At 46.0% G+C, this 20,672-nt stretch overlaps 1 protein-coding gene across 1 annotated transcript in view; it reads left to right on the top strand.

Annotated features, from left to right (window-relative positions):
- Positions 1–4,012: 4,012 nt before the first annotated feature.
- Positions 4,013–20,672, top strand: part of ntrk3a (neurotrophic tyrosine kinase, receptor, type 3a) — a 189,416-nt gene continuing 172,756 nt past the window's right edge. The window contains 1 exon segment of the mRNA XM_077022580.1: positions 4,013–4,573. Coding sequence (XP_076878695.1) covers positions 4,329–4,573 — 245 coding nt within the window. The 5' untranslated portion in view covers positions 4,013–4,328.

Here is a 20,672-nt window from a genome sequence, read left to right as displayed (position 1 = left end):
CCAGTCAGGAGTTCTTCATGTCAAACATATATTGGGGCAGTACAGTACAAAGGTGTTACAGTACAGGGTTGAACCATTACAGAGGAGTTACAGTACAGGGTTGTACTGTACAGATGCGTTACATTACTGGGGTGTACCATTATAGGGGTGTACCATTACAGGGGTGTTACATTACAGGGGTGTACCATTAAAAGGGTGTACCATTATAGGGGTGTACCATTACAGGGGTGTACCATTATAGGGGTGTTGCATTACAGGGATGTTGCATTACAGAGAAGTTATATTACAGGGGTGTAATTTACAGGGTTGTACAGTACAGGGGTGTTACATTACAGGAGTGTACAGTACAGGGGTGTTACAGTACAGGGTTGGTCTATACATAGACGTTACATTACAGGGGTCTACTGTACAGAGGTGTACATTACAGAGGTGTTACATTACAGGGGTGTTACAGTACAGGGGTGTTACAGTATGGGGGTGTTACATTACAGGGGTGTTACAGTACAGGGGTGCTACAATACTGGGGTGTTACAGTACAGGGGTGCTACAATACTGGGGTGTTACAGTACAGGGGTGTTACAGTACAGGGGGTGTTACATTACGGGGTGTTACAGTACAGGGGTGCTACAATACTGGGGTGTTACAGTACAGGGGTGTTACAGTACAGGGGGTGTTACATTACGGGGTGTTACAGTACAGGGGTGCTACAGTACTGGGGTGTTACAGTACAGGGGTGTTACAGTATGGGGGTGTTACATTACAGGGGTGTTACAGTACAGGGGTGCTACAATACTGGGGTGTTACAGTACAGGGGTGCTACAATACTGGGGTGTTACAGTACAGGGGGTGTTACATTACGGGGTGTTACAGTACAGGGGTGCTACAATACTGGGGTGTTACAGTAAAGAGGTGTTACAGTACAGGGGTGCTACATTACTGGGGTGTTACAGTACAGAGGTGTACAGTACAGATTAGGCTGTTCATAGAAATTTGCAGCTATGGGGAGGTTTTAGTGTACCATACATCTACCTTAGATAACACTAAAATTACAGGAATAAAGACAGTGACCATTAAAACTGAAACCTTAGGGGATTGTCTAAATATTTAATCAAATAAAAGGTAAAGCCATTAGCTGTATCAAGATGAGAACTGTGAAGCTAATTTGGTGAGACATAAGCAGTATAGCTAATGCATTAGCTACACTGGGCATTGCATTCCATAAAGGCTTGCAGCTGACCCTCATGCTAAATGATGACAGCAGAGTTAATGATACTGGTGAAATATGAGGTAAAGAAATCAAAATGTACATGTGTCTTCAAATGCACCTGTGACCAAATATGCGCTTTGAAAAAGCTTTTTCAAAACAGCCATGAGCTGCTTCAGAAGAACAAGCACAGCTAGCAGAACCCGGACACGGTTAGCAGAACCCAGACACAGCTAGCAGAACCCGGACACAGCTAGCAGAACCCGGACACGGTTAGCAGAACCCAGACACAGCTAGCAGAACCCGGACACAGCTAGCAGAACCCAGACACAGCTAGCAGAACCCAGACACAATTAGCAGAACCCGGACACAGCTAGCAGAACCCGGACACAGCTAGCAGAACCCAGACACAGCTAGCAGAACCCAGACACGGTTAGCAGAACCCAGACACGGTTAGCAGAACCCAGACACAGCTAGCAGAACCCAGACACGGCTAGCAGACAGTTTTTTAAGCAGAGAATGATGCTTCATACGTTTTCTTATCAACTTATGTAGGTTTATTACACATTTTACATATTTTACATATTGAAAATGTACATATTATATGTGTATTGTAATACATTAACAGACTATGCTAATGGAGATTGGTTGACACTTCCTAATGGCTAACTGCTAATAAAACCAGTTTATAAGGGAAGCAGCAGAAGTATTAAAAGTAAGTTTAGTTAGAATGTGAAAGAAATGTCAGGCAATAAATCACTATAATGACGCTAATGTTAGCATGTGGACGTGAGTTTAAACCCATAAACTGCCCTAATAACTCCCTCTGCTGGTCATAGTCAATCAGAAAAAAGTGAAGAAATAACTTTAAACTGAAGGGGGTGTGTGGCAAAATGGGTAGTATGTGTTGAGTATCTAGAGTTCAGTGTGTGTGGAGTGTTGAGTATACAGAGAGTGCTTGGTGTGTGACGTATACGATAGATGCAGGGTCCATGGATGTATAGAGTCTGGAATTTTTGGGAGTGTGTGGAGTGTATAGGGCATGAGGAGGGTGTGTGGAGTGTATAGGGCGTGAAGAGGGTGTGTGGAGTATAGGGTGTGAAGAGGGTGTGGAGTGTATAGGGTCTGTGGAGTGTATACAACATGTGGAGTGTATAGGCCGTGAGGAGGGTGTGGAGTGTATAGGGTCTGTGGAGTGTATACAACATGTGGAGTGTATAGGCCGTGAGGAGGGTGTGGAGTGTATAGCGCATGAGAACGGTGTGTGGAATGTATTGTACATGTGGAGTGTATAGGGTGTGTGGGGTGTCTAGGGTGTGTGGAGTATATAAGGTGTGTGGCATGTATAGGGTGAGTGGAGTGTATAGGGCATGTGGAGTGTATAGGGTGTGAGGAGCATGTGGAGTGTATAGGGTGTATGGAGTGTATAGGATGTGAGGAGGGTGTGTGGAGAGTATAGGGGGCGTGAGGAGGGTGTGTGGACTGTATAGGGTGTGTGGTGTGTATGGCATGTGTAGATTCTTCGGGAAGTATTGAGTGTGGGGGGTATATGGATTTTAAGATTCTAAGATGAGGAGTTTTTGCATGGGGTTAGAATAAATGAATGTTCCTTAAATATTTTTCTATTGTAGATGAGTGATTAATGTTAACATGTGTTTTCAGATCATATGAAAATGTGTTAGAGTGTTGGGGTGGCCTTGACTGGTGTTTACTGTGGTACACAGTAAAAGGTTGCAGTGTTGAATAAACAAATGTAGTGTTTATGGGCCAGCTGGATCCAAACGAATGTTATAAAACCTGACTGAACACCAGAGATTTTGTGCTATGTCTGGAACATGCCTTTTATTGTAGGTTTTTTCAGATTTTTGATCATTAATTTAGACTCATATTGGATTTGTATATCTTAAACCATTGCCAGTAGCATGAACAGATGGTGAAATGAACAGTTAGATATGTAACCTCTGTACAGGCCTCTGAGGGTAGTACTCTCCTCCATCAGTGCACCGCAGAGATCAGAGGGCAGTGAGGGTGGGGGTGGGGCTGGTAATCAGGGGGTGGTGAGTGGGGGAGGGGTCTTTGGGGAGGGGTAGTTGGAGGGAGGGGCTTCAGTTTATTGCGCTATTAGACCATAGAGTACAGGGCCTCTCTAACACACCAGAACCTCTACAACACAGCAGAACATGTAGTGGTCTCCTGTTACCTGGTAAGCTTCGAGGAACATCAGTGTGCATGTAGGACTGCCTCTCATGGACCCTTCTGTGTATACTGTACAGCCATACTGTGCAGTGCAGGCACTCTCACTGTATACAGCATGGCATCTAAATACAGTATATACTGTGTATAATGCAATAACTTGCATAAGTCCTAAGTGATGATTCCCCATCACGTGTTTCAAAACCCATATGAGTGATTACTTGAAATTTTCAGTGTTATCTTAAAGATACTGTTTATAACTTGTTGCTGTTTTCACGTCTAACGGCTAACGATAGGAGAACTCAACAAATAACTGAATGGTAATCGGTAATAACTCTCAGCAGCTAAAAATGACAGCACTTTTGTCAGCATGTAATGACATAACAGCTCCAATGATCTGATCTCTATTCTTGTGCAGGTGCGTCAGTTTTAAATCTGCCCAGTAGGTGGGACTTGATGTTCAGAGCATGGACCCCCACCCTCTCTCTCTCTCTCTCTCTCTCTCTCTCTCTCTCTCTCTCTCTCTTCTCTCTCTCTCTCTCTCTCCCCCAGAGTGTGTGCGAGTGTATGCGTTTGCACCATACCCTCCAGTCTTGGAGCTGTGATACCACTAACTGGAGCTGCACGCGACTAACAGCAGTCTGAAAGCGTGTACAATGCGAACCGGGGAGGTGGGAAGACCGGGGATATTGATATTTCAGCCCAGCCTACACTAACGGAGTAGTTTTTTTTTTCCTCTCTTGTCCTATTCGGTGTCCGCTGAAGTAGTGGGCCATTACCGCATTCACGTTATTCTGACATACCTCCGCTCTCCCCACGGAGAACCCTCACGCGCATCGGCAGACGGATAACGGGACCGTCTTTCTCTTTTGCTGTTGAGGAAATAAAGGAAGTCAGCCGGAGAATAACGAGACAGGCAGTCGTGAGGAAGATGGATATGTTTCTCATTCCATCCCGAATTTGCTGGTGGAGGGTCTTATTTCTTTTTAGCGTTTTTCAGGACTATATGAGCTCGGTTCTGGACTGCCCCCCCACCTGCAGCTGTTCCACTACGGAGATCTATTGCAATAAGTCTTACCAAGGAAATTTCTTTCCGCTGCTCGCGCTACAAGACACCGGGAACGAAGGGAATAGCACGAACAGTATTCCGGATCTTTTTGAGAACATCTCCTCCATGTAAGTCCACTTACAAGTGTCCGTCACATGTTGAGTTCGTGTGCGCTCCCAACTCTCTCGCGATCGCGCTCCTCGTGCGCTCTCTCCTCTCAGCTCGGGTGTCCGAACGTGGCACAATCATGCGCAATTTTAAATAACGCCGCTGGAATTCACTCGACCACCTTAGAAATGCCCGGAATCGCTCGGACTGGCAGCGCACTGACGGTGTCCTGACGGGCGTTTGTGAAACACCAGCGGAGGACGTGCAGTCTGCTTCAACAAAATGTGGTTCTTAAATCGAAAAGAAGATTATTTCTTCTTATAAAGAAATAGATATTGGCTTGCGTAACAGTCGCACTCGGCGCACTTCACACGCGTTCACCGACGATTGTGTCAGCAGTCATAAACCAGATGAAGTGTAGGGTATTTATTCTGAAACAGATGAAGAGTATGGTATTTATTCCGAAGATAAAATCAGTGAAACATTTACCACTGAATACTTTTAAAAGGAATCGCCGAGAATCTGCAGGGTTGCGTGATTTTTCTTTTTTATTTCACGCGCACAGAGAGGCGTCTTTATTGAACCTACTTTGTATTCAAGGCTGTGTTCCCAGAAGGAATTCTGTCGCGTTTGCCTTCTGTGGTAGCTGAACGTGAAAGGTTCCTTGTGTTGATAGAACATTGGAATCATCTCCCGTGGAGACTGCACCTTGTACATTTAGTTACGGAGATATTTCACACTATGTAATTTATACACAATTAGAGCTGCCCCCGCACCAAACATCATGTCTCCTCTGCGCCACTGGCGGTGGGGTGGACGGGGTTCACGAAAGTCAGAGCCCAAAAGTCTCCTGCGAAGTTTTTAGGGGGAATACCACGAATGTAGAATAGACAACAGACATACTGCAGGAGAGGCAATACTGAACACACGAAAAGCAATCTAGTTCTCATTTTTGGGATAAAAAAACGCTGGCTAAACGAACGCAGTCTTATACAAATTAATATCAACGTCTGACGTAAAGCAAATCTATAACCTACATTAACATTGTTATCCTTGATAGCCTATTTAATAATAGCAATAAAACAAAAGCATATTGTCTTGGTTAAAATAGACTGTTTCATAATCCCCATCATCAACGACCGTTCTTAGTGTTAATATGTTTTCTTTCCAATATGTTACATTTGTATGAGCTGCTACATCATTTTCGCGTGATTACAGAATGTGATAAAAGTAAAGACGCAAAGCAAAACGCACTCCTTCAAAATGCACTCCTTCAAAATGCACTCTTTCAAAATGCACTCTTTCAAACTGTACTTTTAAAAACCCCACGAGGGCTTCACACAGAAACAACAGCATGTCCGTTTTTATCGCATCAAGGGCCCAAAGTCTTTGCTGATTCTCTGTTTCTAATTGGCGAGCGCGAGGATGCCATGACAACATTAGCGCCGCGGAACCGATTCGCGGCTTTAGACGCTGATTCACATGACGTGTTGCTTTGCTTTCTCTGCAGGCACGATGACTGTCGTGTTCAGAGCATTCGGATACACAGGTCACGGCGCTTCAATGCGATTTCGCCGATAGTTCAACAGTTCGGTGACTGCGTCACTCACTGGCCCAGGCCACTAGAGGGGAGAGTCAGCTTTTCACTGAAGCCTGGATTACACGTTCTTCTATAGCTACCGTACTCATTCTGTTCTAGCAATCTAGGAAGCTTTTAAAGAAAATTGGACTGTTGTTGTTCTTTTATTAACAAACAATATATTTTAAATCGTGTTTTAATGCGACGTTTCGTTTTTGCGTTAGCTTTGCTTCATGTGTTGGGGCCGCGTTGGGGTCAGCACCCTTCGTGCTGGACAGCTCCTTTAACGTCCGCACTGCTCTATTCCAGTTTACAGCATAGTGGGTTGATGAAAAAACGGGCCTGTGTATTTAGGATGTCTTTGTGTTCCCCGACGAGCCATCAACCCACTTTTACTGTGGTCTAACCCTGGAAAGAATACGAATGCTGTTGTCATGCGCCCTTCGGTTCGCTATGTCCTTAGCCAAGAGATAAACAAAATTTTAACTGAACATAAATTGATTAATTTAATCGTTTTAAGCCATTTTCGTAGTTGATTTTCGTAGCAGTCGACGGTTAAATGCTGCTTTCGCAGTAACTATCGTCTTATATTGGGCCTAGATAAGACAATGTACATTGCAATTCAAATAACAAACGCATTCTGCCGTGTAGTATGCTCGATAAAGCTCCATTCACATGAAGCTCCGTTTTCCTGTCATCTCTTAGCCGTGATTTCAGGCGTTCAAAGACATTGTTCTCCCACTCTAAATACTGATTGGCCCGTTTTGCTTTTGGTCCATAGGCACTTCTAGAAGTGCACGGGCTGGGCTGTATCCATCACTAGAGGGTGAGGAGGGGTTGGTTGTTAAGCTTTGTGGGTATGAGAGAGAAGGGGGGAGGAGGGGCTGAGAATATTTATATATGAGAATATACTTAGTGAATGCCCAAGATAATACATCTGCACGTCCTCCCACTGGACTATGTGTGCACTGGTCAGTGTTGCCCTAGATGTTATTGTGATTACTGGTCCTTTTATTTCATATTTATGGTGAACACTTCTTCTCTTGTGTTGCTCCATGGTCCATGGTCCATGGTTTAGGCCTGAAATGACAATAATAATAAAAAAAACAACACTTGACTCTTGACTCTCTCTTGAGAAACTGAGAGAGAGGAGGAGGAGAGAGCGAGAATGGGAAGAAAGAAGGAAAGAGAGAAAGGGAAGAAAGAGGGAGAGAGTTGTCGACTAAATGAAAAGTACATTTAATAAGTGTTGTCTTGTCCTCAAGTGTTTCATGCGGGGGTTAAGGGTCATTTCAGTTTTTCCAGTGTGTTGTGTTCAATGTCTCATCTTTCTCTGTTTCTCTGTTCTGTCACTGATTATCTTGTGTATCTTAGTTGTTAAATCTCCAGTAGGCTGTGTAGTCTTGTAGGATTACAAGGCACCAATCTGGAAAAAGGCTGTGGGGGCATTTTACTGCTGGTGGAGAGGATTTCCTTTTAATAAAATGCTTTTTTGAAACATAGTGAAAAAGATCTAATGACAAATGTTAGCAAGAGGGAGATATGCTGGGGTTTGTGTGCAGTAGGTGTGTGTGCAGGTGTGAGCGTGTGTGTGTGGAGGTGGTGCCTGGAGTGTGTGTGTGGAGGTGTGTGCGGAGGATGTTTGTGTGTGGAGGTGTGTGTGTGTGCGGAGGGTGTTTGTGTGTGGAGGTGTGTGTGTGTGCGGAGGGTGTTTGTGTGTGGAGGTGTGTGTGTGTGTGTGTGTGTGTGTGTGTGTGTGGACTCGCTTCCACAGAGAGATTTATGTCTGGGTTTTGGAGTTCTCCACACTTCCTGTATCACCATTGTCTGTTTAATCAGTTTTTATGAGATGACATCATTCTGTAGGAGATTCTGTACCCGTCAATCACTCATTCTGTTTAATTTATGCTCCGCACTAAAGCAGTTTAGCAGTTGAATTCTGTTGTTGAACGCTGATGGCCATGTGGTTTATAATATAATGAGGTCATCCTGCTGACTCCATAAATAAATAAGGAATAAAGCAGCTTCACTCTGCTCATCAGCACCTGAACATCAGACCAGCATTCATCTCCTGTAGTTAGAAGAGTACTGAACTTCAGACCAGCACATGTCTCCTGTAGCAAGAGTACTGAACTTCAGTTAAAGGTGTAGGTCTCGCTGGCTGTGAAGGGTGTGGTGTGGTGTTATGGTATCACTGAGTCTTTTCTCATCTGGAGTATTTATCTGAGTTGTTATTTGACATGCAACATATGTTCTTATGTTATGACTCTGAAACCCTGGACCTGCCCACACTGAGCCCTACAAGGTTTTAGTTGTTAGCAACACCAACACTCTCAGTTCACACACTGCTGTTGTCATGCATACTTCTCTTTCACTGGGCTTCAGGGTCACAGCTGCTCAGGTGACGCTGTACTCAGAGAGAGGTTGTGATGCTCACACACATCACGACCACACTGCTCACACTCATCACTACCACACTGCTCACACTCATCACTACCACACTGCTCACACTCAGCATTACCACACTGCTCATACTTATTATCATTACCACACATCTCACACTCATTACAACGACACAGCTCACACTCATCATTACCACACATCTCACACTCATCACAACGACACAGCTCACACTCATCACTACCACACATCTCACACTCATCACGACCACACTGCTCACACTCATCACGACCATACAGATCACACTCATCACGCCCACACTGCTCACACTAATCACAACCACACTGCTCACACTCATCACGACCACACTGCTCACACTCATCACGACCATACAGCTCACACTCATCACGCCCACACTGCTCACACTAATCACAACCACACTGCTCACACTCATCACTACCACATTGCTCACACTCATCACAACCAAACTCCTCACAGCATTACCACACTGCTCATACTTATCACAACCACACTGCTCTCACTCATCGCTAACATACTGCCCACACTTATCACTGCCACACTGCTCACACTCATCAATACTACACTGCTCACACTCATCACTACCACACCGCCACTGGAGAGGCTCACTCTCAGCATGACCACACTGCCACTGGAGAGGGTAATTTCTTGGGAACAAAGTAAATACATTAAAAGGAGTAGATTAGCAATTGTGGAGAAAAAAGGAAGCTTTGGAATTGTTGCCAGTGTGTTGTGAAGGCTCCTGAGAGGCTCTGATTCTGCTGCCTTCATGGTGACTCATGAGAAGTGTGTTGAAAGCAGAGCATCTGTAGCTATGATCAAAGCGATCCGTGATGGCATGTCTTGATTGGTAGATGGAGGAAATAAAAACTTTCTTTGTATTTTAGCTGAGTGAGCATGGTCACTGAAAAACCTTTTACTGTAATGGAAATTAAATCTGCTACTGTACTGCTGTTTGAACTACTGAGTTTGAGCTGATCTGTTCAGACTGTTCTTTTTGGACTGTTCTGTTTGGACTGCTCTATTTGAACTGATCAGTTTGAGCTGCTCTCTTTGGACTGCTCAGTTTGAGCTGTTCCCCTTGGACTGCATTTTTACTCTCGTTTTCCACTACACTTTTTTAAATAAAAGTGTTTTTGTATAATTGAGCAATAACATCAGGACACAAACGAATCCCTGATTAGGCTACATTAATTAAGGGAGGATGCACACTCCTGTCCTGAAAAGTGTGTTGGCTTGATTTTGTTGAGGCAATACAGGAGGAGGTGTGCTGAAGAGGCGTGTTGAGGTGTGTTGGGTTTGTTGAGGAAGTGTGTTGATGCATGCTTGAGACATCAAGCCACATCAACGATCACTTTCTATGACACTAAAACCTGTGTATCATCATTTAAATGTGTGTGTGTGTGTGTGTGTTAGCTGGACTTGTGTCTTACAAACTTCTGATGGTGAAAATTATTGTGCTCTTCAACTGTCATGGTTTTGAGCTATGGCCCATACCGATGAAGACAACTTTGTTGCAGAATGAGTTCTTGCTGAGCTGGGCTTCATTTAGTGAGCTGTGTAAATCAGCAGCCCAAACTGCCATCAAACAGAAGATCAGACGTGTGCTTCCAGATCCATATTTACTACACTGGCTGTTGCGGAGTTCTCTGGACTGTGTTCATGCTTCTCCAGAACCGTGCCAGTACAGCCGGGGACTTGTCCTCAATTCAAACACCTCCCCTCTCAATCACTGTCTCCTTCTCTCTCTCTCTCTCTCTCTCTCCCTTTCTCTCAACCTCCCTTCTTCCCTCTGTCTCTCTCTCTCTCCCTTTCTCTCAACCTCTCTCCTTCTCTCTGTCTCTCTCTCCCTTTCTCTCAACCTCCCTTCTTCCCTCTGTCTCTCTCTCTCTCCCTTTCTCTCAACCTCTCTTCTTCCCTCTGTCTCTCTCTCTTCCTCCTTTGCTCTCCACTATCTTTTCATTTCTCACTCTCTCTTGTATTGACATGTATAACTCTCTCTTGTATAACTTTCTGTTTGCTGGTCTCTCTCCTTTTTGGAGAGAGCAGGTTCTGATTATTTATTGGTTGCTCTGACTTCAGTGTTGGAAAATCAAGATCTGACCTCATGTTTCTTTGAACCAAAAGGTGTTTATTGGTTGAGGGCTCTGGTAAAGGCTAAATAAGGAGCAGTTCATGTTAGTATCTGTGGCTAAGGGCCGTATCAAACCAAAGAGACCTTGTGTCTGTTCTTAAGGCTGGAGAGTGATCCATGTCCTCACACAGCCTACTGTGGCAGATCAAAAGAAAAGTGCTGCTCATTATTCTTTATACTTTAAAGTTTGGAGCAAGTTTTACCTCCACTCCAGCCTCCACCCACCAGACACCACCACCACTCCTGCCTCCACCCACCAGACACCACCACCACTCCTGCCTCCACCCACCAGACACCACCACCACTCCTGCCTCCACCCACCAGACACCACCACCACTCCTGCCTCCACCCACCAGACACCACCACCACTCCTGCCTCCACCCACCAGACACCACCACCACTCCAGCCTCCACCCACCAGACACCACCACCACTCCAGCCTCCACCCACCAGACACCACCACCACTCCAGCCTCCACCCACCAGACACCACCACCACTCCTGCCTCCACCCACCAGACACCATCACCACTCCAGCCTCCACCCACCAGACACCACCACCACTATCAGCCTCCACCCACCAGACACCACCACCACTATCAGCCTTCACCCATGAGACACCACCACCACTCCTGCCTCCACCCACCAGACACCACCACCACTCCTGCCTCCACCCACCAGACACCACCACCACTCCTGCCTCCCCTCACAAGACACCACCACCACTCCTGCCTCCACTCACCAGACACCACCACCACTCCAGCCTCCACCCACCAGACACCACCACCACTCCTGCCTCCACTCACCAGACACCACCACCACTCCAGCCTCCACCCACCAGACACCACCACCACTCCAGCCTCCACCCACCAGACACCACCACCACTCCTGCCTCCACCCACCAGACACCACCACCACTCCTGCCTCCACCCACCAGACACCACCACCACTCCTGCCTCCACCCACCAGACACCACCACCACTATCAGCCTTCACCCATGAGACACCACCTCCACTCCAGCCTCCACCCCCAGACACCACCATCCCCCCAGACACCACCACCCCAGCCTCCACCCCCAGACACCACCACCTCCCCAGCCTCCCCAGACACCACCTACACTCACCTCCACCCCAGAGACCATACAGCACTGTTACACTAAAGGAAGCCCCATCTTCACCTGGCTGTTCTCATGACCTTGAGAGATTATAACAGACTGTTTGTGCCTCCATCCTCTCCCAGTTTGGCTCTTTTGTGCACACGCATGAGTGATCGTGTGTTTTATGGCGTTATCATTTCTAGAATTCTAGACATGACCACTAATGATGCTCAAACATCCTGTGAAACCTCCTCTAGCGCTAACACCCTTGCTCTAGCTCTGGGTCATCCTAAAGTAAAGCTAATGGGCTCAAGAGAAGATCTCAAGCTCTCAGGGCGTTGGCCCAGGCCTGACCTGCATGTGTGGACAACAGGAGACCTCTCAGATAATTCACTACTGACTGGTTGTTGACCATGTAGCATTGATGTCAACCCCTCCGTCTTTACTTTATAATTGTGTGCACAGATGAATGTGTTGCATGCAGTAATATATATCAGTCTATACAGTAAGTATGTATATGAGTGTTTTGTATGCATATGTATAATTGTACATGTACATACAGTATATACTGTATCAGCTGCCAGAAGGAGATAATGTCTCACACAGTCTGTTCATCAGTAGATTTAAGGATGGGGTCCAGTTTGCGGGATGCATGTTCATTGCAGGGAGATAAACAAATGTAAACATGGGAATAGTGAGACAGAAACAGAATAGTGAGACAGAAACAAAAGAGTGATACAAACAGAAGAGTGAGACACAGAAGAGTAAGACAAGGAAACGGAAGAGACACAAACAGAAGAGTGAGACAGGGAAACGAGAGACAGAAACAGAAGAGTGAGACAGGGAAACGAGAGACAGAAACAGAAGAGTGAGACAGAAAAACAGAAGAGTGAGACACAAACAAAAGAGTTAGACAGGGAATGGAAGCCCCTATACAGAAATCTCTGCCCACTGCTCCGCCCCCTCAGGCCTCCTGGGTAATCAGCCATCGTGGTTTCTCCACACACGTCTGCACGTGATAAAAACATCTATCACCACACATCTCGGTTCGCTTGTGTAGCTATGTGTTACAAACGAAATTCTGTTTATCTTCAAACTAGACGTTTGGATAAGAGGCTCAGTAGAGTTTCTCCAGGCAGGCGTGTCTGTCTGTGGTCATTTGTATGTGGTCGGTGGTGTGAGCTGGCCAGACGACACTCTGTTGTCACCTCTCACTCCCCCAGAGGAGCCCCAGCTTTTGGTTTCGTCCTCAGACTGTGATGAAATATTGATCAAACGCTCCTCCCAAAATATCCTATGGCCTTTACTTCCTTTGGGCAGGATAGAGAATTCATTCCCGTCTTTGAAATGCCATTTTAAAACAGACATTTCTTTTTATCTCTTTAAAGTCTAGTTGAAGAGACTAAGCAGTCATGAAAAGGGACATGCAAGAACAACTCACCGGCTCTCTTATTTAATCGGAGGCTATTATTAGACGGCAATAAAAGAGTGACACTGCTGATGTAGAGGGCTGCGTGTTGCAGATACGTGAGCACGTGGGCACCTGGGGGTCTGTCTGTCATGACTCTTCTGCATTTCCTGTGTTTTATTTTTCTTATGTATAGACATTACCTCTCGCCCAATCCTCTCTCCCTCTCTATCCCTCACTCTCCTTCTTCCTCTCTATCCCTCTCTCTCCCTCTCTCTCTCTCTCTGTAGCTCACACATTTCTCTTTTTTTCTTTTTTACTTGGTGCTGATATTTTATTCATTGCTTGGCTAATGAAGGTTCTGACAGTCTGGAGCTTTGTGCAGATGTCGAAAGGTTCATTTCTTGGTTAGCTGGCGGTAGGCCCCTGTTGTGAATGGCCACGCCCCTGATGGGAATGACCTCGCCCCTTTTTGTGAATGGTCACGCCTCTTTGCTTCATATACATATTTTAGCTTTAACCTCTTTAGAGAGACCTGAGGGGATGCAGATTGCCCCGCTGTAGTTCCCGCAGCTGCGGGGCGATGAGTCAGTAAGACAGGATCCTTCAGTGAAACGCTCCCGGGCATAGTGACAAATCACTCTGGAATTTAGCACCTGTGCTGGAGATGGTGGTTGAGACAGACATTAGAGAATCTCCTAAGATTTAGAAATAGAAAGTAGTTATTAAAACATGTAAAGCAGCTTCAATTGAGCAGGAAGGCAGAGGAAGACGCTTCCTGTAAGGGCTCTTTAGATGAACAGATTCCCAGTGATTGAAATGACGGTGTGTGATGCAGATACTGTGTATTAATGGTTGATTAGTGAGTCATCATCTGATCTGTCACACGCAGGTACAGGTGTAAAAATAGATGATGTCCTTAACAACATGCTGAAATTAGAGAGCAGGAACAGCTGGTCGATACCTGTGGAGGTGCAAGGCCTGAACATTCTAACATCACAAGGAACAGGACTCACAGCCCCTGCACACACACACACACACACACACACACACACACTCACACACACATATACTTAAACACATACACATGCATACACACACACACACACACACACACACACACTCACACACACACACACACAAAAACACAAACACACATGAACACACTACTGTCTGCCCTCACAGCTCTGCTTCAACACACAACTGAAAACACACAAATGCTGGTGCACACACACACACACACACACACACACACACACACACACACACACACACACACACACACACACACACACACACACACAAACACACACACACACACACACACACACACACACACACACACACACACACACATATATACTGTATTTCACTGGTTCTAAACATGAAGATGTACTCGTCTGCAGTAGCAAACAGAAACATAGAGAAGCAAATGTTTGAGGGTGTATCTCCCCAGGAGACAGGACACAGGACACCAGAGCTGCTGTCCTCCAGGAGACAGAACACCAGAGCTGCTGTCTTCTGTAAACACATAAGCTTTTGAAGATAAATACCCATATAGTATAAATGGAGGTGTGTGTTGTGATGAACACCCTCCAGCTCACCTTCACAGTCTCATTTCTGATGCTCGGCTGCAGGGACTGGTGTTGTAAATGACAATCTGAAGAATTTCTCCACTGAAATTCCCAAGGAACCCAGTTGCACTGGAGTAATCTGAGCTTATTCATGTATCTTGGATTTACATGTTTGAGATGCACATATTGTATCAAACCACATCATGTCAATGTCACTGTTACCTTACTGCCTAATAATATAAAGTCAATGCAACTATAAAAATAGGAGACGCCAAAGTGACGTGTCACGCGGTGTGATGGGTCAGGCGGTGTGACGGGTCAAGCGGTGTGACGTGTCAGGCGGTGTGACGGGTCACGCGGTGTGACAGGTCAGGCGGTGTGACGGGTCAGGTGGTGTGACGGTCACGTGGTGTGAGGGGTCACGCGGTGTGACGGGTCAGGCGGTGTGATGGGTCACGCGGTGTGACGGGTCAGGTGGTGTGACGGTCACGCGGTGTGACGGGTCATGCGGTGTGACGTGTCATGCGGTATGACGTGTCAGGCGGTGTGACGGGTCAGGCGGTGTGACGGGTCACGCGGTGTCAGGGGTCAGGCGGTGTGACGGGTCACGCGGTGTGACGTGTCAGGCGGTGTGATGGATCAGGCGGTGTGATGGATCAAGCTGTGTGATGGGTCAAGCATTGTGACGGGTCATGCAGTGTGATGGATCAGCTGGTGTGACGGGTCAGGCTGCGTAAGATGTGCGGAAGCTCTGATCTAGCTTTGCACTGATACTAAATTTAGTCTGAAACCATCTGCCGGGCGAGCAGTGAGCTATGGCTGAATGTATCCTGCGCTCCAGCGTGACACTGTGGATTCAGCTAGATCACACCGACTGCTCTCCACAGCCAAGAAACACATCCTGGGTCCCTGCCAAGCCAAAGAGACTCCCACACTGTTTTCATTCAGATTGAAAACCTTTCAGGCTGGATAACAGGTGTGCTGCTCTTCCCTGGTCTTCTGGTTTATGGGAGACAGTTTGGGCACATGGTGGGGGGCGTAGGGTGGGGGGGCCAACCGCTTGGCTGTGCCTCCCAGTGCCACAAGATCCACACCTAATTGCTCCTCTGCTGCAGAACATTGTCTCATTTTTTGGACACACTGATATGATTGACTGGAGTTTTCTTTCACTTAAGGTTCTCTAGGTGTTTGAGTAGAGCACTTAGGTGATTATGTAGGGAAGTGTTAGCGTTTGAATTGTGTTCTGTTGGTGTTTGAGTAGAGCACTTAGGTGATTATGTAGGGAAGTGTAAGCATTTGAATAGTGTTCTGTTGGTGTTTGAGTAGAGCACTTAGGTGATTATGTAGGGAAGTGTAAGCATTTCAATTGTGTTCTGTTGGTGTTTGAATAGAGCACTTAGGTGATTATGTAGGGAAGTGTAAGCGTTTGAATAGTGTTCTGTTGGTGTTTGAGTAGAGCACTTAGGTGATTATGTAGGGAAGTGTAAGCATTTGAATTGTGTTTTGTTGGTGTTTGAGTAGAGCACTTAGGTGATTATGTAGGGAAGTGTAAGCGTTTGAATTGTGTTCTGTAGGTGTTTAAATAGGGCTCAGGTAAATATTCCCATTCTGCATATCTAAAATTTCCCTTTGAAGTCTAGATTCCAAATTCAAAAATTATGAGCTATTTTCTGTTTTGTTTTATTCTGTTTAAAATCAGATTTGTATACCAGTCAGTTCACTGAATAACATGCTAAATCTAAACTCCCACCTGAATCTAATCAGCTACAAAATGAAAAGCTTATTTCTAATTAGATAATTTCACACTACTGTTCTAAACACAGCTTCACACATCACAATGACTCTGAAGAGTTCAGGCCAGCTCTTGTTAATAGCACACATTTGTGGTTGAGCTGCACAGAGAGATGAACTTTAAAATGGAACCTAAAGAGTTCTTGAAGCTCTTTAGTTCTGCATTTCTGAATTCACAGTGCCAGGGGATGAATGTCTCACTCAGGCCACCGTACAGGAGGACCTGTTCCATAATCTGCATGTGTTATGTGTCCAGAAACAGCACCTCCCCCTCTCTGCGGTCTACCTGCCTCCTGTACACAAATAGCAAAGGTGATGACCACATTACTGTCCTGTGAGAGACAGGGAATATAGAATCACCAGTCAGTCCTCAGAAACCCAGGCTATGTTCTTATGTCAAAACATCAAACACCCGGAGCGTGTTGGTTCAGGGGTCAGGGGTCAGGGGCTGCGCTCAAATGCCATGGTAACTGTTGCAGGTGTGGCCATTGTTCTTTGATAACAACAAGCAGAAGTGGCCATGTGTAGTGTACCCTTCACCTGAGGGTTAGTGCTTTAGTGCTGGCGTTATTACCTTCATACTGTATAAGGCAGGGGAGGAGAGGAGAGGAAGACCAGAGAGGAGAGGATAGGGGAGGAGAGGAGAGGGGAGGAGAGGAAGACTGAAGAGGGGAGGAGAGGGGAGGAAGACCAGAGAAGGGAGGATAGTGGAGTGTGTGCTCTCAGTCCCCTTGTTTCTTGGCCTTGCGCTGATTCCCAGAGCACTTCCCCCTCACGCCAGTCAAGTAAAAGTGCTGATTTATTAGAGTATAAACTGGCCCTTAACAATTGGGGTGAGCTGAGTACATCAACAATGGGTCTTCAGCCTCTGTCCTGTGTCAGTGTGCTGGGTTCTCCCACTTTAATTCATAATTGCGTTAAAACTCTGATCAGCCAGCACTAGGACTGCTTCCTAAATGATTGCAGATCTGATCCAGTGTGATATTTTGGGTTGGTAATTGGGTTTTTACTTAATGCCTATTTTTTTTACAATATGTAAGTCTAAAAGGATACTAATGTTCAAGCGAAAGTACGTTTAGTGTCCCCAATAGATCTGAGAAATTATGGAAAGCAGTTAAATGTGATTGGCCAATATTGGGACGATTTGTAAAATGAGCTAATAAGTATGCAAATCGGTTTGGTGTTATCTTTTTGGTGACCTCTGGCAGCTCCATCCATGGCTGGACGTTTGAGTCCCTCGGTGCGGCACTGTGAAGCTTCTGCTAAGGTGGGATCAGTAGACCCGGGGGCGGACCATGAAGCGCTTGGACCTGCATGACCTGCTGCTTGAGGGTCAGAACCTTTGGGCACTGAAATAGCAGAGTGCCGCTGACCTGCACTGAGCGGTCTGTCTGCACCCCTGAGCTTTAGAGCGAATATGGCCCTGGTAGGCTGAATAGAGGGAAAAAGATTTTTAAAAGCCTCAATTGCAGGAAATTCTTGTTCCACAATTTTAACACAGAGAGAGAGAGAAAGAGAGAGAGAGAGAGAGAGTCAATGACACACTGGGGTCACCTGGAGATCTGATGTGTGTGTATTTGGGAGAAACTCCAGAATGTGTTTACCTGTCAGCTAAATATGTACATGACTGTCACACCCTCAGAGAACAAAGCCCACCTACAGTTACCTTCTGTAAATATATGATTCACATTACCATATGTAAACATGTTTATTAATCTTTAACTTTATTATATATATGTATTGTCTCATTTTGTTTTGATTTGGTTGTATCACTACAAGAATTTTATGTATTTATTATTATTATTATTATTTTTTTTTTTTCTAATATTGCTTTGGCAACAGTTGTTATTTACAATTCATGCCAATAAAGCCATTTGAATTTGAATTTGAATTTGAGAGAGAGAGAGAGAGAGAGAGAGAGAGAGAGAGAGAGAGAGAGAGAAAGAGATTGTGATAGCTGGTGATGGAGTACGAAAGGAAGAAAGTGAGAAGACATGGCTCTCTAAAACCCTTCCTCAGAAATGGAAGCTCTCCATTTCCTGCCTCTAGATCCTGACCCCTAGATCACTGCTTCTAGATCACTGCCTCTAGATCACTGCCTCTAGATCACGTCCTCTAGATCACGCCCTCACCCCTAGATCACTGCCTCTAGATCACTGCCTCTAGATCACGTCCTCTAGAACACGCCCTCTAGACCCTGACCCCTAGATCACTGCTTCTAGATCACATCCTCTAGACCACGCCCTCTAAATCCTCACCCCTAGATCACGCCCTCTAGATCACGCCCTCTGGACCCTGACCCCTAGACCACGCCCTCTAGATCCTCACCCCTAGATGACGCCAGGTCTCTAACAGAATTCCTCAAAGTACAAGCCGCGGTGTGGTTTGTGCAGAAGGCCACATTCCTCTCTGAAACAAGAAGAAGTGTAGGGTTTGGTAAAAGTGATGGAGCCACTGTTTCTGACTCTTCACGCAGCACTGGAGATGATGGAGGGGGCGGGGCCACAAGAGGTTTCACACCTGTCAAGATTAATAACTGAGGGCTGTGTTATGTGTGTTGTGTGTGTGTGTGCGCGTGTCAAACACTCCATGTTGCCTCTACAGTGCCGCAGCGATGCGTGCACTCTGTGGTTCAGCTTCTCCACCGTGATCTAAGACCCCATTCTGTCATCTAAAAAAAAAGAGTTTAAGATTTCCTGTTGGGCTACTGAGGTTAAGTTAGAGTTGGGAGTATGTGAGTAGGCTTTAATTAGAGGATACACATGTTCACTGGAAATCTCTGGTGAAGTCCAGAAGCATTATGAGAGTGTGAGACTCTTCTGTGTGACCCCTGCTGTGACCTGCTGACTCTGAGCCCTGTGGTGTAAAGGTCAGATGACCTGGAACTGTTTCTGGCTCCTGATGTTGAAAGAGCACAGAGGTCATTCTGTACATCAAAAGGAAGCAGCGCTCTGTTACCTTTAATATTACAGACTCTGACCAGGTCAGTATAACTGACTCTGACCAGGTCAGTATGACTCAAGTGATTGTGCCTGGGGGCCCGTTCATTTGCCCCAATGGTCCTTTTCTGCTGCCGTGTTTCTCTGATTGTGACCCTTCACCCTTAACCCTTAACCCTTAACCCTTAACCCTTCACTCTTCACTGTTTGATGTTGATGAGTGAAATATTAATGCAGCTGAATAAACAATGACAGTAATGCACTGTTATTTATATGTGTTCTGTGTCTGTATCTTTGAGGTCAACCTCACAAATAAGCATCGTTATCCTCCCTGGTCCTGTCTGCAGGTCCTTATCATTTTAGGACAGTGATTAGTATCCTTGGACATAGACCTACCCTGCTCATGGATCTAATTAATGGTGCACAGGGCCATAGTTCTGAATCTGCTCTTAAGTCTTGTGGTCACGCCAGGCTGGTTCTAACAGTGTCACTGTGAACTGCAGAAGTGTTTAGTCAAACATGAGTGGAGTGGAGAGTTTATTTAAATATTGCTCAAGATTGGTCAGCATGTTCCATACCATTTTCAACACATGAATGCAATAAATGTAATTCCATAACACCTCCTAGCAGTGCATCTGTGTGGTTTGTAGTGTGATGGTTTGGTTTCATCAGTCTTGCTCATCACTCTCACCTCATCACTCTCACCCCCCCCCCCCCCCCCCCCCCCACTCTCACTGCCTCACTCTCACCCCCCAATCTCACTCCATCATTCTCATCCCCTCACTCTCACTCATTCACACTCACCCCATCACTCTCATCCTCTCACTCTCACCCCCACTCTCACTCCATCATTCTCATCCCCTCACTCTCACTACCTCTCATCCTCTCACTCTCATCCCTCACTCTCACCCTCTCACACCCTCCCTCTCACCCCATCACCCTCACACCATCACTCTCACCCCTCACTCTCACACCCCCTCACTCTCACCCCATCACTCTCACCCTCTCCCATCACTCTCACCCCTCACTCTCCACCCCATCACTCTCACCCCATCACCTCACTCCCCTCACTCTCACACCCTCACTCTCACCCCCATCACCCTCTCACACCATCACTCTCACCCCATCACTCTCAACACCCATCACTCTCACACCCTCACTC

This window comes from Brachyhypopomus gauderio, chromosome 11 (genome assembly GCF_052324685.1).
Source record: "Brachyhypopomus gauderio isolate BG-103 chromosome 11, BGAUD_0.2, whole genome shotgun sequence".
Classification (NCBI taxonomy): Eukaryota; Metazoa; Chordata; class Actinopteri; order Gymnotiformes; family Hypopomidae; genus Brachyhypopomus; species Brachyhypopomus gauderio.
The sequence above is the reverse complement of the archived record's forward strand: the minus strand, read 5'-3'. Positions and strand labels throughout refer to the sequence as shown.